Raw genomic sequence first — 23584 nt, 5'->3', positions numbered from 1 at the left:
AAAATCAGTGCGCCTGTTTAAATCATTTGCTGTTGGGGATATATTTTCTCTGCCAGCCTGTTACTCGGAGCCCTGTGGTTCACTTTCCCTCTTTTTTTTTTCTGGACCAGAAACCTGCTGCTGTTTCTCTGCGAGCCCGAGTGCTGCCGACTCCTTTGTCTGAGCCAGCTGCTATTAGTCATTTGGGGCTAATTCCTGCCAGGGTTTTATTCACTGCAAGACCCACAGAGGGATTTAAAGCTTTGCAGCAAGCCACAAAGGCCTCATTGATCATTTAGCCAAACCTAGGGCTCTCTGTCACCTACCTGCATCAGCTGAGGGACTCAAGCAAGACGAAGGGTGACGTGACACTGCGGTGGATCCAGCCTTGTGGCAACGAGATCAGAGCCCGACCCTCAGGTCTGAGAGGCCATCTGGCCCAAGAAGGAGCCATGGGCTTGATTTCTCTTCACATGGGCATCACTGGAAATGCAACAAAGCAGAAAGAGGACATTTGGAAGCAATGCAAGCTGTGATCCAATGTCACAAGGCTTGGCATTGACACCCACACCACCGAGCCAGCAGTGCTTTTCCCACACAGACTTACCTTGAAAACATCCCCAGCATGCTGGCAGTGACTCGGAGAGACACACTGAAATATTCTGGACCATTGTGTATGCCATATATCACGTTTCAGTGCAATTTTAAGAACTGCAGCATCAGCCACATCTCCACAGAATATTAAAGATATAAAAGAATTTATAAATACTTCACATTAAAATTCATTGGTGACAGTTTGCGAGCCTCCTGCTGCAGCCTAAAGCAGTCGATAGGTGATTCACTTTGCTCAGTTTGGGGGAACGTTTGTCTGGTCATGTCATTTCCAGATTACCCGTGTGTTGTGGGCAGTGATGGCCATCCCCAGGGGCACAGGCATGGCACACAGCATGGTACTAATGGAGTGCTAAGAAACAAACATGAGGAAGAGCAGCAGCAGAAGAGCAGGCTCTCATGACGAACTGGTGAAGACATCAAGATGTGATTCTCCTTTGTCTCTCTCACTGCCTACCTGGAAAGCTCTGCCGTGTGTTACTTCCAGCCAGGCTGTCAGTCCTGGTCGTACCATGGTTCCTGTGGTCCTTCTGCCAAAACAGAGAGCCTTGGGCCATGCATCCACAGGCTGAGGCAAGGAGCTCCACCTCGTCCACGTGCTTCCTGCTGAAACGAGCCATCTGTGCTCTTCTAGAAAGGACAACAAGCACTGTCTGCAACAGGTCTAGGGTTTCCCACAAAAAAAAGGTAGCAAAGAAGTTATTCTCACCAGAAAAGGACAGAAGGATAATGAACTTTGTCTGATTGACACGAAGGCATTTGAAAGACATTTTGGGTTCTCCCCGCTTCCTTTCTGTTCGGCTTTATCTGAGAGCTTGCCTTTGCACTTTCTAAGCAGGGCCACTTAGTGACTTGAGAGGGGAAAAAATGCCCAATTTGCCTTGCTTCTCTAGAACCAAAATAACATCTAAACACACCAATATTCCTCTGAGAGGCACTTCACTTTCTGAATGTCCATGATTATGTGTCTGTATCTCTACACATGCATTTTCTTTCTTAGAAAATATTTGTATCACCGTTTGCAAGCAGACAAAAGGCCACTGTGCCTATTCCAAAACCAGCCAAATGTCATTTACCTGTGCAAGGATGGCATTAGGCCAGTACCAGCACACCCAGCACTGCTCGTGGGAAGGCACTGCCCTTGCTCAGCCTTTTCTGGCCCTCCTCCTTCAATTGTCCTGGCTGTGCATGAAAGTTACAGAATTAAATTCTTGCACCTCTTTTGATATTTTGGCTAATTATCACTACTTTCTGGGTGACCTGAGATCACACAGGTTTCAGCAGAAGTCCCAGGAGTATTTCACCTCCCTTCTGAAGCAGCCAAAATCTACAGGCGAGGAATTTGGCAGTCGTCTTAAAAGCGAGCAGTGCATTCCCATGGCAAAAGTAAGCCCGCAGTCCGTGCAAACAACACCATCAGATTTTGGGGTATGCTTCCTGTTTGCATGCTGACTACACACAAACCCTCTGATTTCCATAACCCCCCTGAAATCATGTCCCTTCAAGCATGTGAGGAAGTCTGAAAGTACAGAACGTTTTTTCTGTTCAGCTCGTTCAGTGGGAACCCCAAAAGGGGGAAGAAGGAAACCAATGTTCTTGCCCAGAGATTGGGAATTTTCCAGTTGGGGCTTTTGTGGCTCCCACCCATCTGCACTAGGACAATAGTGGGGCCACGTCTGGCTCTGTGGCAAACTCACATGCAATTGGCAGAAAGGGGGAAAGAGATACAATTGTGTTTCTCCAGGGAAAGTGGTCATTAGGAGGGTATTATCTGGATGGTGGTTACATAAATCGTGGCTGAATGGGCTCTATTTACGATAAGAAAAACTGCCAGAAAGTGATCAGAACATATGCGATCTGATGAAAAGGCTGCACTTGAGCAACACGAAAAGCCAATAATCTGTGAGGAAGTGGCTGTTGGATAGCTAGGAATTGTAAGCATAAGCAGGGACACTGCTGGGGGAGGGATTTCAAGCTCATCAGACCACCAGCTTCAAAATTTCTCCGTAGTCCCAAGCCTCTTCTGAACCTTGGAGTGACAGAGAGAGAATGCTGCTGCAGCCTAGGGGCCAGGCTCTGACCTGCTCTGTACTTTCTCCAAATCCTCAGTGTTTATAGCAGTGCATCTCTTGCTGTTTGGTATATAACCTTGATTGTAGAGGTAAAGTCCTGTCCTCACACGTTCACTGTTGTGGAGGTCGCATACGCTTGGAAGAAGAAATCCATCCCATTACACCACAGTTTGCCCCGCTAGGCCAATGTCAATCGTGACATCTCTGTAATAACTCCTAGCAGCCCCAAGATTCGGTCTCTCAATATCTCTCCTCCACTTGTAGCCTCAAAGCACTGCACCAACCCCAGTCAAATTCCTCTTTCATATCTCGCTGAAAATGATTGTGAATGACTGCAAGCTACACTCAGGAGGTTTTATCTTAGATACCTGCCTTCACTGCACACATCCTAGCATGGCTTCAACAGTATTGTTTTTCCTTAAGACAATACTTTCTAGAAAGAGGCATGATATTTTTAGCACTATCATTGTGAATCTGCAGGCACAGGCTGGGTTATAAAGAATGTGGCCTACTAGAAGAGCTCAGCTCAGTTTGACAGGTTTGAGACCTTATGGGGAGAATTCTGCTGAGGTTTTAAGCAGTTCAGTGAAGTCAGACACATAGTTGGGTGCCAAGGTTTCTAGGACTATGGACTATAAATCACCAACTTACTACACATGTGTGAACCTCATAGAGCAGCACAACCTCCTCTAGACAAAGGACAAGCTCCCTCTGAGGTTTTGCCATGCAGACTTCTTCCTTCTCTTCCCTTGCTGTCAACAGTTCTGAAAACCTCAAGATACAGTACAGCATACTCCGTGGACATGCAACGTCCACTTTCCCACAAGGTATCTACATTTTTGGATGTTTAGTCTCAATCTTTTCCTTCTCTCAAATGTGAAGTCTGACAAACCCTTTCTCTGCAGATCACTGAGTCTTACTGCACATCCTACATAATGGCCCCCTGCAATTTTACACACAGCATACAGAGGGAGACAGAGTTGCACTTGTATGAGTCTCATTCATTCAGCTTGATAAGTCCTTGATCTTCCCATGCAGATGTTAACACGTATGGCCACTAATCACACAAGCAAAACCAACTTGCTTGTAACTTCAAGTTTTAGAGTACTTCCAGGGCGACAGACCTAACCCTAATTCCCCTTCTTGTTATTTTCCTTCTCTGTTCAGCTAGACAAATGACCACTGCACTCTCTGAACTGAAAAGAGAAGCACAACAACTGTCCATTTGGAAACAAGCATGATTTGTGAGAAATGGAGACAGTTCTACTGGAGTTATTTTTTTTTTATGAATCGTTCTCACAAAAAAATAACTGCCAGCTGCCCTACAAATGCACAGGGTTGTACTTACTCCATATTTAGATAGGTGACCTTTAAGAAAAGATGGAGTACCAATGATTCAATAAAGTGTCTCCTTCCCTTTCAGAGTTAATGATGAACAATAGCCCGTTCTGCAGTTGACTGGAGGAAAGAGGTTGGTTTTGGTACAGTGGCAGCGAGATGGTTCAGCTGTTCTACTTATTTGTACTGTTTGAGGATCTGATGCTAAAGCGCTAGGACAAAAGAAATAATTTTAATAAAGCTGTTGAAGATTCTCTTTAATTTGTCAGCTTTCGAAATAGTCCATCTTGCAGCACTCTTACTAAGAGATTTGAGAACTTTTCTGCTGCGTTTGTAAAACCAAAACCACTTTCCAGACCACTTTCTGAAGTTTAATGAGAACAGCAATTTCTTTTCAAAATAAGAGTAGTCACATGCAATCTCTAAGATGTTGCCAAAACTAGACACACAAAAAAGCCCTCACAACACAAATCCTATCGATCAGCCACTTGAACACTGCAGAAGCGTTTCTGGTGAAAATCTGCTTAGCATAATTACACCCTGAGCAAACTTCTTCACAAGCTCAACCAGAAATTGGGTGCTGCCTGTCCTGTCTTAGCACAGAGATGTTTGGTAGCATGGCCACATCTTTACCTGGATGAGTACCTCATTTGTGCTCTGTGCTTCACAGCAAAGTACACTGAGCACCTACTGCACCATTCATGAATGCACTATGTTCCCATGACAGCCTAAAGCCACTGCTTACATCCTAAAATATTAGAACATACGTGTATAGATATATGTATATATATATATGTATATATGTTCCTGCTTCTTTTCCCAGATGCAAACAGTGAAAGGAGGGTCAGGTCAGGGGGAGAAGAAGAGGAGCTGTAAATCTGTTTGATCCCTTCAGATCTGGGGACGTCTCCCTCCGAGATCTCTATCAAACCCGAAGAAATTAATGGAAATCTTCCACAGAGATTTACCGGGCTTCAGGTCAGAAACTGCATCCCCAGTACAGACATTCACAGATGCATTCTGCAGCAGAACAGGGAACACCTGCTTTGTCCTCTTTATCAGGGAGGAGCAGAGATGAAAAGACAGATCTGAATGGGATTAAGAATCCCCAAATAGCTTTTGATACAAATTAAGATTTACAAAAGTATGCAACTTCCACCGATCTGCATCTTTCGATACCTCATTTCTTTAAAATCGTGGTCCTAGGTGACTACTGCCCCAAATGCTACCTGCTCCCTGGCCAGCTGACAGAAGCGCAGGACTGCCTTGGCCAAGACAGCAGCAGGGAGCTGCTCCGTGGCCACAGCTCGTCCCTAAGCACCATGCAGGGGCACTGGGTGAATTGTCAGCCTGCGACGGGCTTGCGGAGATGCCACCGGGGACGTCACTTGCCTGCAAGACATTTACTACCGGAGATTAGGAATAAAGAGTAGAGAAAGCAGCAGAAGCCTGGCGTCTCAGGTTGGATTTGCAGGATTGCCAGCAAAGAGGGAGGGCACAAAGGATGCACAATGAGAAAAAATCAGTAAAACCTTTGTGCTTGTAAGCAGAGTGCGTTTTTGGTTGTGTGACTGAGGCAATAAGCAGAGAGCCAAAGACAATGAGCAGGAAGGTGTTTTCACAGAGCCTCTTCTCAGATTAATCTTCATTTCCCACTAGATTGTCATTACTTTGATTAGAGGACTGCTGCTACTGGTATATCATAGCCTGAGACAAAACGCTGCCAACACGTGAGGACACCACAACCCCTCACCAAGTGGTGCTTCCAGGAAGCTCGCTGCTATTATGGGCTGGAAGCACTCTAGAAAACGCTTCCAACCTGCAAGAGGCCAGCTCGCTAGCAGGAATTAGGAGAGGTAAATGGTACCATAAATCCAGACAAGGAAAACCAGGGTAGAACTCGGTGGTGTTGGACTAGAACCCAAAAAAATAAAAATTAACTCTCAACTTTGCAAGGGGTTCATTGCATCAGGCGGGCTGGGAGGCTGCCCAGCATTCCCCAACAGCACCAAGGGAAACCAGGGGGAGGCCAGAAGCCAAACAACAAGGGAGCACCAGCAGCTCACTGGTCTGCTACGAGACCCCAGGGGATGCTCCAAGGAGACCCACAGATAAATGCATTTTCCTTGCAGTCACACATATCTGCCCATCAGCACCATCAATCTGTTTTAAACAAGCCACAAATGACTTGACGAAGCCAATGCTGTAACAATTTAAAACACCTGCTGCCAAGCTAGCTATTCACTATCTGGCTATAAATCTTGACCTGACATATGCATGTGCTATGTTTTCCAGCTTTCTGGCTTTCCAGCCTTTGTTTTGCAATCCCAGAATGATTGCAATTAAGGAGTACTACCTCATCAAAATGCCTATCAGCACACTAGCCCGTAAACACTCATAATAAGTATGGCTAATAAAATACAGTTTATTAGCCAAGCTTGTACAGTATTTTTACAGCCTTTTCCACTCATCATTGAGAAAAATAAATCCTCCACAGCTGTGCTGGAGCTGGCATTGCTGCCAGCCTCCCTTGGTCTCACCTGTAACGAGGTGAGTAATTAAAGTCCTTATTGGAGCAGCAGGGATTTTTTATTGCCTGCCACAATCCCATCCTCTTGCTCTCCTGCCTGGCTCAGAGAGGAGCTGCCACAAATGTTGTTTCCAAAATAGCTCAGCAACGAATCTTGCTTTTGTTGCGTTGAGCAGTGGAAAAATTCAGTCTCAGCTGCTCAACGATTCTCGTTTCCAGCCCCACGACACCAAGGAGAAATCGAGTGGCCCCTGCCAACTCTGGTCCGAAATTCCTGGTCGGGAGCACCGAAGAGCTGCCTGCAAATCACTGCAGCTGAAATGGGAACAGGCAAATTGCTGGAAGCAAGCAGTGGGGGGAAAATGCCTTCGCTCCATAAAGTTCTCAGGAATCAATTAGTCTGGAGTGATGGTAGATAAGTGATGATTTGTTTGGGGTTTAAGGGAACCATAAACATTTTGCTTTTATTTATGCCGTGACCTTGCTTGTTCTCAGCCACCAACTGGGCAAATGAACCACAAAATAGGAACATTGTAAAAAGCTTAAACTATTGATTCAAAGGAGAATGTTCTACTTAGTGGAAAAACCATGCACGGTCTCCTCTCACACAAGATATTGTTTTGTAGCAGGTTTGTTTCCCCCCCCAAGGTACTTGGTGAAGTCAATTATCATGATATATGGAGTTACTTTCCATGAGATAAACATAAAACCAAATGCCTGGCAGTAAACATAAACCTCCCAAGTTTTTCCTCCTTCTTCTGGCCTTTTATCTCTTTTTATTACCGCATTCAGAAGTATAAATTGGTAATTTATTGAAAAATGAATGGCAACATTTACTAAAGTGGCACTATTTGCTACCCATTTTGCTGTGAAGAGCCTGGTTTTAGGAGCTTCTTTCTTTATGTTTTTAAGACAAATGTAAACAAAAACGATCCTCAGAAGATGACTTAAATATTTTCCTGGTTTTCTTGTGTTCTTTAAAAACAGAGACACTGGAGGAAAAAAAGAAAATCGTTGAAAGGAGTTAAGATTTCTGTGTGAATCTTTTTCCCCCGTCAGACCTGCTGTGGCATTCCAGCACTGCAGCCTAGAGGAAAGACCACAGAGATGTGCCCTGGGCGCCTGAGGACAGCCAGCAAAACAGCTTTGCTCGGGGATCCTGCTCCAGGGTAACAAAGATCCCTGTGACCCCAGGTAAGAATGGAAATGTTTGACCTGCTTAAGGCAACGAAGTCATCAAAGAGATTGCCCCCTCTTGGCAGCCAAGCTGCTGGGCTGTGCCCGCTGCCCTAGGAACAGCACCTCGCTCTTTCAGCTGATGCCAGCAGTCTCTTGCCTGCAGCAAGGTTTGCAGGGAAGTGAAAGGTGAATTGCTGTTGGTGGTACAACCGACAGACCTAGGGAGGGGGAAAAAAAGGTGGGAGCATGGAAAAGGGATGGGGAATCACCAGGGAGTGAGCTTGGAGTAACTCTGAGCTGGCCCTGAGACCTAAGTGGCCCTGAGGACACTGAGTCAGAGCCACGTCCCAGCTGCCAGTGTGTTCCCCAAAGACATCAATCAGTCCATGAAGCTGGCTCATTTTCCGTGGCACTTCCATGGGTGAGGCACGCACACTCCACCAGCTACTGCATTGCAACAAAGGCCAGGCTGTCTCCAGACGATGCTTGGTAACTTCTGCAGACCTCAGTTCCTTGCAGAGGACTAGTGGAGGAGCTCAAGGTTGTCATTCTCTCCCCTCCCGCAGGGATCAAAGTGATTGTGTGATGCTGCTAAATCACAAAGTGCTGTAAATACGTGTTCCACACACGGCCTTGTAAGGTTCCCTACAGAACATCACCTCCTGGTCTTCCTGAGGCTCCTTCCTACCCAAGCCCCTGCCGACAGATTAGTGGCTGAACTGAGCAATTGAGGGCACTCCTCGCTGCCTCTTACACATAATGAAACCAGTTTTATTAATATCTTCACATAAGTAATTCAGTTGGACTGGAAGCTGTCCACATAAATTCTCTGTGACTACGCTACTTACCCCCTAATACTCCCATTTCTACAGAGCAAATCACTCACACCTTCTGCCGTGTCCTGGAGCTGAACAGACAGTGATAACTTTCTACGGGACAGATAATAAAATTAAATCCATTCAATTCCAGAAGTTATCACAATTCAGAGGAAGGAAGTCATTGCTATATTTTCCTTGTTTGTAACAAAGAGCCCATATAACTCCTCTAATGACAAGCGTATGAAAATTGTGCAGGATTTTTCCATAAGAGCAGCATCCTGGATTGAGAGAAAACATCTCTGTCTAAATTCATCCTCTAAAGCACTCTAACCCTCTAAAAATACAGTCTAAGAGTGAAGTCACACTGTATTAAACGCTGTAATATTCTATTTTATACAGTTCTTATACAACCCCCTTCACCAGATGCCTTACGCAGTGCCCTCTAATGACTCAGGCATCCTTAAGTTGTCCTCCCGCAGTGGAGAACAACCACATGTGAATAGCCTAGGGGTGGATTTGGATTGGGTTCTCTGTCTAAATGGCTTTGATACAGCTGCTTGTTGCTACACCTTAACATCAGAGAGGTAAGGCAAAACAGGTCCACTATGCATGGAGCGAAAGGCTGCAGGATGTGTGTTTTGGAGAGCAACCCATGAAGAAACATGAGGGCGAGGAGCCCTCCTCTTCACCTGAGCCCCAGCAGCACTGCTGCAAGCACTGCCCTCGGCCTGCAGCTTTGGGAAGCTGCAACGTGGGTTAGAGACTCTTGGACAGGAGGTTTGGGACCCCGGCCTGCCCAGATAGTGCTAGAGACAGCTAATGTAGGATAAAAGCAAGTTCCTTCTCCAGACGCCTTCCAATACAAATAGTGACTGGGTGGGAAGGGAACACGAATGAATGCCATGCAACAGGGGAAGACCAGGAATTACAGCCTAATCCCTTCGTGCTGGCTAGAAGGGCCCTGGACACTGCAAATCAAGGGGCAGTGGGAGCTTTCTCAGGCAAACCCTGACAGGCAAGGGATGAGTATGGACAAAGAATGAGATGTGGCTGGTCTCCCAAGCATACTTTGGTGCCACAGGAGGGCTGGAGGATTTGCAAGTCCCACCCAGTAGCCAAAATTGAGTTTAATAAAGGCACAACTCTGAGGATTGGAAGGGCAGAGTCAAGCCCAGCACACTAGTGAGAAAGGGGACTTATATCAGTGCGACAGCAACTAAAGCCAACTACTACACTGCAGTGCATGAGCAGATGTGTAAAACATCCTCTCCTCTATGCAGGATTAATCCTCAGATTAGCACCACAAAAACACTTAAAAGAGAACTCAAATATGGCACTCAGTCCTAATGTATGAGTGTGAAAACCTAGCCCATGTGGCAGTGGATTTCTCCATCACCTTCCCTGCGAAACAAAATATTTCTGTTTAAACACTGGGAGAAGCCATTCTGTTCACTTAATCCTCATCTGTTGAAGAAGATGAATCAACACCTGTCACTTTTTTGTAACTCCTCAGAGCAATGGATTTACTCTGTGAGGAACATAACAGAAAGGGATTGTGGTAAATGAAGGAATCCTGCAAAAAGCCACTCCCAATTTAAAGCAGATAATGAGCACCAGAGCTCGTGTGGAAGCAATTAATTCTAATCACTTATGAGACAATAAAATTTAATTATGGGTTCTTTGAAAATGAAAAACCCAACAATTATTGTTAATAGGCTTTTCCTGATGGCAGATAGCGAACAGAATTTGTTGAGGCTGTTTTTCCTGCAGTTAATTAAAAAAAAAAGTCATCTTTTAGTTAAGGATGCCTACGCTTACACCGATACATGAAATGGTGCTACTGCACTCAGTTTAGATTTCACAGGACAGAAAAAACAATCTTTGACCAACTCGGCTCTTGGATATGCTTTCGTATAATTGGCATTTTCCTTTCTGCCGAGGTTTCAGATCTTTATTATGTGTTCAGAGGTACTCTCCTCCCATCTCAGAACAGCTGGATGTCTCCAGCTTCATTTCAGCTACATTCATGCTAGTAAGAACAGAAATTGCAAGTGGTTTTTTCGTCATGCACTCATTTTGGAGCTGTAGGAGAGTTCTGGTTGGGGAGTAACAGTGCTGCTAGCCTGGAACACAGCAAAGGCAAGCACTTCCTGCTCTGGGCTCACAGGGCTGTGGCCTCCCTACAGAGCCTGACTTCTCTTGCACTTGAGGCATCTCCCAGCCCTTTCAAAGGCTAACAACCTGTAATGCTAAGGCATCTATCAGAAATGACTTAAAAGCGTTTAGTAATTAATGTAAGCTAACAAATCTGGAATCTGCCCAGTAGCTTAAACACCAGGCCTTCTTCCCCAGTACTTTTCATCTATGCCCTCTGGGACCTGTGCCTAAGTGCCCTTAGGAGTCTGCATTCTCTCTGCCTGCACAGGGTTCAGATAGTTAATTGCTGTACTACACGTTACCAGTGTCTGTGATAACACGGGCACATACCTCCTCCTCTCCACCATTACAGAACTTCTTTGCTTACCTCTGCCAAGATCTAACAGCTGTATTTTGCTGTCTGCATCAACACTGCACAGGAGACACTCCCCATGTTACTGAGGCACTGTGTGCTGGGTGTCCATGTAGCATCTTAGAAGGAGATGTCAATGATACAGGACTGCTGAGGCCTTCAGTTCAGGATTAGCAGGCTAAGCTGCAAAACAGATAAAGACTGGTACCCTTATAGTCACTGGAAGAACACTATGAAGGAATTTAACACTTATTTTAGGATACACTAAGAACTCAGACCTGCCTGCAGTAAAAACACACTATGTATTTGCTTTCAGTTGGCCATATCGATACATTTAAAATTTGACTAAGGGCTCAGGTCTGATCCTCAGCAAAGGTCAGCTTTTGACCATGTCATCGTATTTCCCATCTTCACCATTCTGTCTCCAATAAATCACAAAAGGTAGCAAACATTTCATCCCATGCCATGTGATGCTTAGTCAAAATATAACCCACTTTTCCAAAAGTTGCTCTAAGATGTTTCTGTTGTAAGGGGACAGACTGCAATGCCTCTCTCTCAGAGATGGTGAATAGCAGAAGGCCATTTTAAGCTCTAATGAGGTCTCATTACTATAAGAGATCTTGGAGTACAAGAGCTTGGCAGTATTTAGTAATGCTCAGGAAGTCAGAAAAAAAGAACAAGATTGTCTAGAACTGGAAGAGCGAATGTTTTTTTTTCCTGAAAAAACAGCATCTGATTCCCTTTAATAAATAACTTGGGCGATCATTTACACCAGAGGCTAAAAGCAGCATAAAATCAGCACATTATGCTGGCTTTGCACCAGTGTTAGCAACTCAGTAGAGACTGACAGAAACCAGATCTGGAGTGTTTAAGAAATTTCATGCTTCAGGAGTAAAAGCTTGACCTTTAATAACAAGAAACTTACCCCGGTAAAATGAGTTGTGCCAGAACTACAAACTCTCAGCACTCCTCGCAGCTCCCTGTAAAAAAGTTGGCACTTGCTGCTCTTGGATACCACTTTAGATGAACCAGAGCATTCATCCAAGATTGTGATAACCCCAAAGCACTAGTTTACTCCCTGGCAAATATTTGTCATTTCCCCAAAGTACATTATCAAAACGTTCAAACGTAATTTGCAACAAATGCTTTTGTCTCCCAGTTTCATCTTTGCAAACTTCCCTGAATTAAAAGAGTTTATCTCAACTGGTATTATCACTCTGCTGAATTCAATACATTTTAATTATGAGGATGAGGTAGAGTTTAGCCTACCTAGCTAATGACAAAATATCATGTTCTCCACTTAATTAGGACAAATTAAAAGGTTCGTATTTAAATTCTATTCAACGGTAAGAGTGAAACAAATGTTCCACTGTAACTAGATTATTCCCTATAAATTGCATTATGCAGTGTTACATATTAAGATGCAGTAGGAACAAACCCAGAAGCTTTGGGTAATATTTGGCAGCAGATCTCAACGTCCTGCAGATGGCTACAGCAGTAGCACTCGCATGCTTCATATGGCATTGCAGTGCCTCCTGTCCTTGCAGAGACAACAGCAGTAATTATGTCTGCTGAAAGCTTCCCAAGGTCAAGGGCTGCTCTAACTACGATTTGGTGTTATAAATGCTATAAGCAGGAGGAGACAGAGGTGCCCTTTCCTTTTACCACCTCATCTCAGCTGTTGCACGAGCCCGACTTCCTGCTCGTGGTTGTTTGCATCTGGCTGGGATGCAGGCAGAAGGCAGGCCCTGAGCCGCTGATACTGCACGCTGCAGCTGTGGGTTTTGGTGTAGTGCTAACAATCCCTTCCCTGCTTTTAGGAATCGCCTTACCATACAGACACAGAGGTGGTAAGCTCCTAGCCAGACTGCAAGATGCCTCTGATGCAAGCAGAGAGAACCCATGCACAAACAGGCTTTTTAACCCAACATCCAGCCCAGCAAAACCTGCAAGCCAAACAAAGCATTGCTCTGCTCGCTGCCAAGAGCTTTTTTAGATCATGAAGTCTTTCCTACTTGTGTACTTCCTATGACTTTCAGAAACCTGATTTTGATACTTACAAACGGAGCAAATAAGTTTCCCAAGCTTTCCACTGCTTGTTTCACTTACATAAAGCGTACACCTTCCTCTCCCTGTCTTCTAAGACCTCTGCCAAGAAAGCAGAAAGTAACAGCACTGAGTTGTCTTCCCTCTCTTACATTCTTTTCTTCTTCCTTTCAATATGCCAAGCTATCTTTGCTCCAATCTCCAAGTGATTTAAATGATGCTAACTGCAGAGGAGTAAATTCAGGGAGCTGAACAACCCTGACCTCCCTAAGTCGAGCCTCCAGAGCTTCCTAGCACTTAGCACCCTTGGAGAGATACAGCTCCAGGGAACGACTCATGACTACTGAGAAAAACACATCCCTGTTATTAAAATTAGGTTCCTTCTTATTTCAGCATGGCTCTTGCCACCTTTTCTTGTGCTGATCTCAGAAGTTGGGCTTCACAGTCTCTTATACCTTCGTCTGTCTCTTTATCAACCCTTTTTTGAAGACACTAAAAAAGCATAAAACGATTTGACAGCTCATAGATTAGCAAATGGCCTTTTCTTGCTCTGAACAGTATCTTCTTTCATCAGTCATTGTCACTCTCCACAAGATTAATAAGAGAGACATTTATAAGGCAGAATCTGTTGAAAGCAGAGATAAGCATGGTAGAAAAGATACTAATTGTAACTTTTTTTTACACATCTGCATTGATCCCAACAGCTGCAGGTATTTAAAAATTTTCCTATCATGTCGGCCCCTTCATTATTGCAAAGAAGAAAAGGATATAGAGGAAAAATTAGCATTCAGTGTTGGCACAAGGTAAGCATGGGGATGACTTCCTGGCTCCTCTTGACCTTTATACGAGGTACAGTTTATCTTCCATCAGTTGGGGGAAACAAGAACTTTTTTCTTCAGCAGGGGAAGAAGAGGCACCAAAAGGAGATGTAGGGAAGGACAGCTCAGGATGATGTATGGGTCTGCTTAAGCGGGGAGTGTATTAGTGACGCCTGCTTTGGAGGAGCAGGGAAGGGACTGGTGTTTAGCACCAGCAGCAAAATGGTAACCCTAATGCATAATTACAGAGTACTCAGCATATAGTCAGTAGTGGTGTGTTTCTCTACTAAATTCCACTCTAATTTTATGAGAGCCTGTAGACACCAAAGCAACTGTGGTTTAAGTACCTACAGATGCTGCAATAAATAACAGGACTGTATAGATAGATGTACACGTAGAGCTTTGTCATCAGTGCTTTAAAAAAAACCAACAAACTATTTTATTAAAAAATGAAGACTTCAAGAATGAGTGGCTGTGACAATCCAGGGCATTTATTTCATTTTCAGCTCATGAGGAAAGTTACAAAATAGAAAAAGAAGAACACGAGAATACAGACATTTGAAGACATCACTTTGTTCAGTACTAGAGGTAAAGGCAGGAGGGGAAGACGTGAGATGACACCAGTTGTTAATGGGAATTTTGCCACTGGAAAAAAAAAGTGCAGGATGCATTTAGAGAAGTACTGCTTCATTAAGCACCGTTAGTCATTCCTTTCACAGCTGAATGGGTGAGCAGTTGATGGCTCTGACCTCTTCTGGATGGGTGGGTTTGTTTTTTGATTTTGTTTGTTTGTTTGTTTAATAACATTTCTACCCTACAAGTGCAAAAGCTCTCCTTACGCACAGCAGGCAGGATTGTGTTCACCGCAGAAGCTGGTCCTGATGACATGCCCACGATCAGAGCACTTGGAACATCAACCAGATCAGGAATTAAGTCTACACCTAGCTCTAAATTTGGTCCTGGCACACATCAGTGATTGTTCACGGATTCCCAGAGTACAAAAAGTCATCACAACCTCCGTCCCTTCCTTTACACCTTTCAATAACAGCTCTCATCAAATTTAGTAACATTCCTGAAATGGTTTAGCATTAGTCCTACTTTGAATCTTCCAGCTCCAAGGTATACTGTGCACATGCTGCAACATGGGGGAAAAAAGACAAGCGTGTGGTCCCTAGCTGGTGAACACTTAGGGGCAGTTACACTGCCTGCTGCCTACATTTACAGCACGCAGTCCTGTTGGCCATGGAGCTGCTGAAGTCTTCTGCTATACTATCAGTTCGTGGCAATGTGCAACATGTGGCACAGGAGGAGTCTGCTCCGTGGGCAGCATTTGCAGGCATTGCTAGCGCTGAAAAAGCAGCAGAGAAGGCTGGAGTGAAAATGAAGGGGTCGCTTGTTTGGAAGGATTAAAGCACTGCAACGCTTTCACCTTATTCTGAAAAGATTCAATTTTAATGCCCACAATCACAGTACAAAGACATCTTTAGGGAGTTCCCCATTTTTGAAGCCAGACACAATGCTGAGGGCTTTTACAATACAGCGATGGCAGCTTGAATTCAGAATGATGAGCCAGAATTTTAAAAACAGTAATGATAAAAGCCCGAAGGACTGAGCAAAATGTGGAAGAAATTCAGTACACACACGTAGCCTCTGTCTCTCATCAGATCTGTAGGCTGCAGAAGAAGATGCTTAGCCAGGGTTAATAAAACAAACAAAAGTAAGTGAATCATGCCCCTTAGCTAGAGCTACTGCAGGGAATCGTGGGGAATTTGTGTTCCTTTTTCTTTAAAGAGCTTCTATCACACCCCAACACCCTCAGCAGTTCTGTACCATGACAGGTGGTATCATTGGGTTAAGTTGAACAGGAGGATGTCTAATCATTATAGAAAATTGTAAAATCCTCAACAATTAGCAATGGAAAGGAAGCTACACATCTTGCTATGGGAGTTTGGGGCCAGGCTCCGGCAGTCCAGCATGGGAACAGCTGGAAGTATGAACCCAAAAAAGGTCTTTCTAAGAAGGAACAGTCTTGGTTATCAAAAGAAGGAGCTACTCCCTCGTAGGAGCATTTGTATCTCCTTCCATCTCCTCTGCTATGGTGGTGGCTAGATCTACCCCTCGAGTAAGTAATAGTTGTTCCTAAGTGGAAATGGAGACAAGATGGTGGAAAGGCTGAGGAGAGGACGGGTTTCCAATGAACAATCAGAAGTATTCACTGGGAATTAGCTCGTGTAAGCTGGAAAGACAAACAGTGCAGATGCTATAAAATGCACAGTTAGGTGGATGATCTGAGATCCCCTCTCCCGTGGTGCCAGAAGCAGTAAGATTGCAGGCTGGACATAGCTCTTCTATGCAGCATTTCCATTGTCAAACTGTCTGTAGTGGAAGAGACTCTTGGAGTCCAATTTCCCAGAGTATTTGACAGCTTCAGCAAAAAGCTTTGTCACCTGTCAATACAAAGCAGAGGAAGACTGAGCATTGCAAAGCCTTCTGCAGAAGTCACCCTGGAACTGCCTGGAACACTTCTACACCGTCACCCTGGAACTGCCCTGGGCAGGTCCACTCCTGTAAGTCCATCCACATCGATACCAATTTCAAGGTGGCTTCATGTAGCTGTTGGCTCTAGCACGCTGGAGCTCTCCTGCCCACCTGGAGGGATGTAGAGCTGCTGGGCTTCTTTGGCAAGATGGTTCTGTCCTGGGAGAGCTGTTGTTCCCCCTACCACCCAAGCCTTTAAGAGAACACAGGGCTGTTCTTTTAAAACTCAGTCAAACTCTGCAATCAGAAGTGTTCACCTGCATCAAGCAGCTGTGGTAATAAATTTTGGCTAGAAGCCCCGTTCTGGCTGTCAGCGTGTGTTCTGCTAGGAGGCAGAGGATGGGTCTTCAGTTCCCCGTTCCTGCTAATTATGTTTGGCATCATCCTGTCTAGGAACTTGGAGCTTGGCACTCTTTGCTTTCCACTCACTCCAATCACAGCAGAAGATTTTGCACAGCTGGACACCAGCTCAAGTCACTGGGTTCTACATCAGTGCCCAGTGAAATCAAGGGGAATTTGGCCGCTGTGTTTAATGAGAGCCAGATGAGGCCCTTTTGTGACAGTTGAAGCCACTTGCAAAGGAAGTCAAGCTACCACTGGCAGCAGGAGTCATACTTTCATTTCTAAATATCCCTTCCCCTATCAGTATGTGAATGGGCTTTGTCAGGAGCTACAAACACATAACGACTTGCAACTGGGGACAACAGGACTAAATACACAGGCAGCAATTCCATTTGGATGGTACTCTGGAACTGGATTGACCCATGGGTCATTCAAGAAAGCCCAACTATGTCCTGCTTGAAGCTTTAAGAACCATGAACTACAAAAACACCCCACTAAAAAGATCTTTCCGTGCATAATTTAAACGTTGCAGGGAATCCTGTGCAAGGAGTTTGCTCTGAATTGAAAATGACACAGCAACAATTTCAGCTACATTACAGGACCCAAGATATTTTTTTCCTTCTATATTCCATTTTAAGCAATGTTATTTTGCACAATAACAAAAGGAAAATACACTCAAACAATTGTGTTGCCCTGATTTTCTGGCACATTATTAATTATCAGAAATAACGAGGGTCCAAATACACTGGCACCTAGCGCTCCAAGTGCTTCGAAGCTCTGAAGGCTCCTGTGATTAAGAACAACATGGGAAGTACCTGGAAGTTAGTGAGTAGAGCAATCCCGCTGTCAATAGCCATCCTCCGGATCATGTAATTATCATGGACAAACTTGGTGTTGCTGTTGGACAAGTTAATCACCAGATCTATTTTCCCATCCCTTATCAGCCTGAAGAAACAATGCCCAAGATAGTATCACAGTGTATCTTGCTTAACGAAAATATGTGATGAATACAAAATCATGCACGTAAACAACACTGAAAATTTTCATTTGCATTTAGTTTTTGATGTCAAGTCTTACACCCTAAGAAGGGAGGGCTGGGGGGTTGAGGTGCTAAGCTAGGCCTCGAGAATTGGGGTTTTATTTCTGTTCTATTCATTAACACAAAGTAATATTCAGCCTTCATACAGCTGAGCACAACTCTTTTAAAGGTGTGATGGACTGTTACTACAGGCTACACATCCAGATCCCACGTATTCTTGCATGAAAACGTAACGTGGAGCAATACATCCATGCTGTATTAAATAGGACTGTTCAACGAGATATTCGTTAATTACAGTAAAACCTCCCTGCTGTCACAATTCTGGGCAAAATCAGATAAGATTTTTGCACTAAATCCTGAAGTCCCATTAAATCACTGTTAGTGATCCCAACAGGACCAGAAATCTGTCCCTTGTATTTGATATCCTGGATGTCAATGCAATTTCAACAAGATGAGAACCGCTCTTACCTCCTGACTGACGGGAGGCTGGGATTCTGGCTTTCCTGTGATGGCCATGCCACAGGGTTTGCTGAGATACTGTTTGCATTGAGCCAGTCAGAGGTTGCTTCTGTGGCATAAAGCTGTTGAGGGAAAAGAAAAGGTTACCATGTGCCTCATAATACAGAAACGTTTCATTTAACTCGTGTGAGTATGACCCAACACACAAATCTTGTTGTCAGAGGTGATTTCGGATGGCATTTTTCATCACAAGGGCGTCTCTCCACATAAAGAGAGACACACAGAATAGCATGACTTTCCCAACTTTCTGTTATCTATTGTCTGCTGATGGATGAGTCAGTGAATAGTAGTAACACATCCAGAAACTGGTAAGTGGCTTAGGAATACTTAAATCCCTCTGAATTTCAATAGGGCTTACTTTCAACTGCTTATGATTTTTTTGCCCTTTTTTTTTCCTGCCTGGCACTAAGTTTTGAAAGGCAAAACTGTAAATCCAGTAGTTACACTAATGCCACTGAGGAAAATAGTGCTTAAATACTTAATACTATAAACCTCTCCCCAGTCTTCTGTGGTCACGTTGTTAACTTTCAGTAAGTATGTGGATTCAAAATGATGCAAGAATTACAAAAGGGATGTAAACACCTCAAATTTCCTAAGTCTGCAGCTTGTGAGTGTCACTGAAGATGAAGCACTGTGAAGACTTTCTCTCCTTATAACAAGGACATTTTTCTTCCTCTTCCTGGCTTTTTTGTTTGTTTGTTTCTTGGAAAATTCATTTTTACAGAGTGACATCCTGGCTGCTGGCTGATAGTAGAGCCAGGGTTGTTCTTGCCACGACTCGTGACTTAGGCCTGCTTGTTCAATTACACGATCACGGAAACTTTTAGTTGGGTGATACCTAGTGACTTGGCAGATCACTCAGCCAAAAGTCCCTGTTGTACTTTGAAAATTTCCTTTTTTTCTGTCTCCAAATGAACTCCAAAGTTCTCCTGCTCCTATGGCAGGCTGAGTACATCTCAAATTTTGAAAACTCTCTAGCTTTGTGTGTTATAAAACCACCACACTTTAAATAACTGAAACCACCTACCTTGAAGCCCTCCTCACACAGCAGTTCTGCTACACTGAGGAATTTGGGGCGGAAGGACTTCTGAAAAAGGAAAATAATTAGATAAAGTATCAAAGCTAGGCTTTAGAAACAGGATTTTGTATACCAACACAGAGCTCCTCCAGCCTGTGCAGAAACAAATACACCTTTCTGTACTCAGCACATGGCTGAACATGCCTGTCCACTGCCACTCCAAGAAAACCATCTGGATCCTGAAAAGCCCAAAGTCACTCTCAGCTGAGACATACCTCATTACAACACCAGGGTGTTCCCATATTAATTTCCACTGCAATTACAAAACATCCCTGTATATGAAATATTAGGGCAGTTTCTTCTCAAATACACCACTCAGGAGACTGGAATGCCCTGTTCCCATGAGAATGTGGATGCCAGGTATTTCAGGCACCCAGGAAATATTCAGGCTGCACACCTAGATCTAACATCACTTAGAAAAAAAATAGAGATAAGACGACCTCCTGTAGACGCCTGTACATGAGCAAGCCATTCCAGAGCAACTGATGAGCAAGCATTTGATCCCAGCACAACTTTTGTCTGGATGTTGAAGGTACAGCAACTAAAAGATCAGAAGCAGCACATGCCCTACTCACTGCCAAGGCTGGCTGAACCTCGCTTACAACTTTAGCCTCATCTGGCCATTTTGCAAGTCAGATTACTGCAAGCTCCCTTCTCAAGCTACTGAGGGCTTAACCTTTATGGCTGAGTGCAACGTTTTGAAGGGTGAACTATTTCCTACAAAGAAAAGGAGTCAACAGGGTTTTATTTGAGCAGTACAGACTTTGGAAAGAACCTCATTCTGAAGCCATCCTGCTTTCTACACTAACTGGAGAATATAAATATACAATGTGACAGGGTTGGCAGCTTCCCAGTGAGAGAGAACCGTTCTGCCTTCTGGTCAGGGGGCTGGCTTTCACAACAGTATTATAAACTTATATCAAACATGTACTGAACACTTGTGACACATAAAACAGCCTCTCCATGAAAAGAAATTACAGCTGTCAGCTCGCATCCGAGCAGCCTCAGATTTACAAGCTGACTGAGAGAACTTGTGTAAGAAGCCATTAGTTACTAAAGGTGAAAAGTACAAGCAGATTTATTTAGTGGAAGATATTTATTGCAGAAGAATTATATTCTTTTTCCATTATAGCAAAAGTTCTGTTATAACCTCTCTCTCATGTTTGCTAGCACACCTTGCTATTTGTAGAGGGCTACATCCTCAGTCCTTTAAACACCACTACGCCACTTCTCACTAAGATCAGGCTCAAAATGAAGCCAGCTCATCTTCTGTGCTCATCTTGAATTCTGTATCCGAATCCACCACGGAGCATGCTATGCTTTCCGTACCTAAGGAACCAAGGGAGAAGGTTACCTTGAAACAACAGACTCGGAGTGCTGGGATTTAAAAATAAAATACTCCATTAGCGTTTTCTGCATCTCGTGGTCACCAGCACAGATGTAAGACAGATGCACTCCCTCCCAGAGATAGCGCTGAATAGCCCAATCAGGAAAGAAAATAAAATGAGCTTTTCAACTCCTCTTGCGTAAAATATAAATTATCTGATGGCAGACTCAGGGTTTTAGCATCACAGATTTCTCCAAATTGTGAAAAGAAAAGAGGTCAAATATGAGAGTTTATCAGCTCTCATAAACTGGCAGCAGTTCTTTCGTCTAACAAGAAAGCCATGCCCCATTTAACCTGGGAGGGCACAAGGCCTCTAAAATTCTGGGGAACCTTGATGCTTGCAATGCTCACAACCCAGGGACAATCCAGGGGGCTCGTGGGCCAGGCTGGCTGCCGATCCACCTGGTGCTGGCCAGCAGATGTGAAGGAGTGCTTGCCCACTCGATCTTGAGGATGATTGCTTTGTTAGCAATAGCTTTGAGTGGCTACTGAAATAGGATTACCGCTGGAATCACAAACTGTGAGTACACCAGCACAGAAAGCCCTCAGCAAGGCTGGGTACGTTACCTGAGTTCACTACTCTTGATCTGCAAAATACCCAAGAGCAGAACATTTGCAAGGAAGCAAAGATCTTCCTCTCTACCATTGTTACCTGCATCTATGTGACTTTTGTCCTCGTTTAGGCAGCTGCCTCCCAGCCCTACGTAATTAAAACTGAGGACAAAAATACACTACACTGAATAACTTCAGTATGTTGAACCAGACACTACTGAGGGAAGCAGAATTTACCACCATTTGGCTTCTTCTTTCTCTTTCTGCAAGACCTAAAAATCCAGCCTAAGAAACAAAGAAAGCAACTAATTATAAAGCAATGAAGTCTTCAGAAGGAGAGTTTTCAGCTGACCATCCACAGCAGAGGAAATAACAGCACCTGCAGCTTGAAAGCCAGGGCCTCCACCTCATCAGCCCTCAGAGCCATGCAGTTTTAAATATTGAGCAGTCATGGAGAGCAGTGTCCTGGTATCTGCCCTTCTGAACCTGTATTCCCTTCTGAGGATGCACTGCCACCTTTGCAGTTTGAAGCATATGACCTCGTGTTTGGGATTAAAACAAGAGCCAGGCTGCTGGTGGTCTCTGCCCAACCTGTGCCTCTTGTCTGTGCAGCAAGGGGCTTCTCTTTTCTCCAGCCTTTACTGAGAGAAGACCACTCATAGCTTATGCGTCGGGTCCAGGTGAGGATGTCAACCTTCCCTTCTTACAAGGTTTAATTTCTCCTCTCTGTCTGCAGAGCTGGCAGATTTTCAAGCAAACCACTGAAAAGCAGGTAGGCGACAAACTCAAGAGTGGTGAAGGAGCAATAGCTGCTTCTCAGCACTGCCTTTACACTTCTTGTTTCAGAGTTTAATTATGTAAGAAATATGCCGAGATGGAAAGAGACGTTTCATCAATTGATCTGTTGTTTTTCAGACTCTTTCCCAAGAAAATGAACTGTAAACCACTCATTACAAAAGATAGAATCTTGTTATTTTTAAAAGGTTTGTGGGCTTGAGCTTTTGGGGTTGATTTTTTTATTACTTTTTCCTTAAGACCTTTGTACAAAGAACATTTGGCTCAGTTTAAGAGACACTGACACTGAAGCTACATAAATGCTTTCCACAGCTAAAAATTACTCTCTGCTGCCTGTTCCCTTTTAGCTGCTATCAGGAAAATAAGCTTAAATTTTAGACACTGGGCTCTTCCTTCTCCTGGCCTTTTTTTTTTTTTTAGTACTGCAGTGATTAGATATACAGGTATCAACTACCCAGTCTTGTACTGAAGTTTTAAAGCAGGTAGCAAGCAAAGACTTTTATGCTAATTTGATGTAACTTAGAGCAAGGGTTTCAATCTGTGTTTTTTTTTTAGAGGACTAAGTGGTTATCTGTGTTAGCAGAAGTTATGTTCCTTCCTGTCCACTTTTCACACACGTCCCTTACATTCCCTGCTGGAACAGACAGCCCAACACATTTTTCAAACCCCTGCTGTCTGACAGGAGAATTCACGGGCTCTACTTATTTGGTTATTGGCTTTATGCAATCATGGCATAAAATTATTACCAGCACAACAGAGATATGGAAGGAGGCATTTAGTTGGCTTTAAGTGGCCTAAGTTATAGTTACAGAGGAAATGTCTGTTTTTGTGTTGTTTTTTTTTTTGAGTAACATACATACACCTCAAAGTTTATAACTCTATCTACCCCCAGCACCCCCTACCATTGGTAACCATGCCTCGATAAGGATTTAACCCTTTTTGCTTTTCTGCCTGGCCACCTGAAATGCATATCCTCTTTATTGACACAGCACTATGAAGGGAACAGGGCTGTTCCTAAAGCTAACCCATTGGGAATTCACTCAAGTAAAGGCTCTCTGCAGTAGCCATTGCACTGGAGGACGTTCTTGAAATTACACTGTTTTAATTTGTTGTCATGTATAGCAACGATGAGGGATGTAGACAGCAAAAGATGAATCCCTAGACTCCAAGGTCTGCTCTGATATGGAGTCACTGGACGTGTTGGGTACATATCCAAGATGCAGTCCCAAAATTCCCATCGTGACTCCAATGGGGAGTGGAATGCAATAGTGCCATACCTGGTGGTGGTCTAGTGGCTTGACAGTGTTGTAGCCACATAATAACCTAGCAGCAGCATATTTTTTGCACTGTGGGATGACATGACAGCTCTGCCTGGAATTAAATCTGCCATTTATGGGGATAACTTAGCAGGTCCAGCTTTGTGATATGCAAAC

At 44.0% G+C, this 23584-nt stretch overlaps 2 protein-coding genes and 1 long non-coding RNA gene across 3 annotated transcripts in view; 1 reads left to right on the top strand and 2 right to left on the bottom strand.

Annotated features, from left to right (window-relative positions):
- LOC311439266 (uncharacterized protein) overlaps positions 1-12970 on the bottom strand; it is a 218497-nt gene extending 205527 nt beyond the window's left edge. Inside the window, exons 1-5 of the mRNA XM_084524761.1 lie at positions 12870-12970; positions 11963-12017; positions 11053-11220; positions 1049-1244; positions 306-462 (exon numbers count right to left, since the gene is read on the bottom strand). The gene's annotated coding sequence lies outside the window, so the exon portion shown is untranslated. The remainder of the gene's footprint in view (positions 1-305; positions 463-1048; positions 1245-11052; positions 11221-11962; positions 12018-12869) is intronic.
- On the top strand, positions 6620-11181 carry LOC311439272. The gene is made up of 3 exons (XR_014694635.1): positions 6620-6942; positions 7519-7725; positions 8277-11181. It is a non-coding gene; the product is annotated as an uncharacterized lncRNA (long non-coding RNA).
- A 1411-nt stretch (positions 12971-14381) lies between the features above and the next one.
- The window catches only part of CPS1 (carbamoyl-phosphate synthase 1), a gene marked incomplete at its 5' end in the record, with an annotated part of 89886 nt that continues 80683 nt past the window's right edge, over positions 14382-23584 (bottom strand). Inside the window, 4 exons of the mRNA XM_084524739.1 lie at positions 14382-16348; positions 17597-17726; positions 18289-18401; positions 19367-19426. Of these exons, the coding sequence (XP_084380865.1) occupies positions 16250-16348; positions 17597-17726; positions 18289-18401; positions 19367-19426 (402 nt within the window). The 3' untranslated portion in view covers positions 14382-16249. The remainder of the gene's footprint in view (positions 16349-17596; positions 17727-18288; positions 18402-19366; positions 19427-23584) is intronic.

This window comes from Aythya ferina, assembly GCF_964211825.1.
Source record: "Aythya ferina genome assembly, chromosome: 6".
In the NCBI taxonomy this organism is placed as follows: domain Eukaryota; kingdom Metazoa; phylum Chordata; class Aves; order Anseriformes; family Anatidae; genus Aythya; species Aythya ferina.
This window is presented reverse-complemented; position numbering and strand designations above follow the sequence as displayed.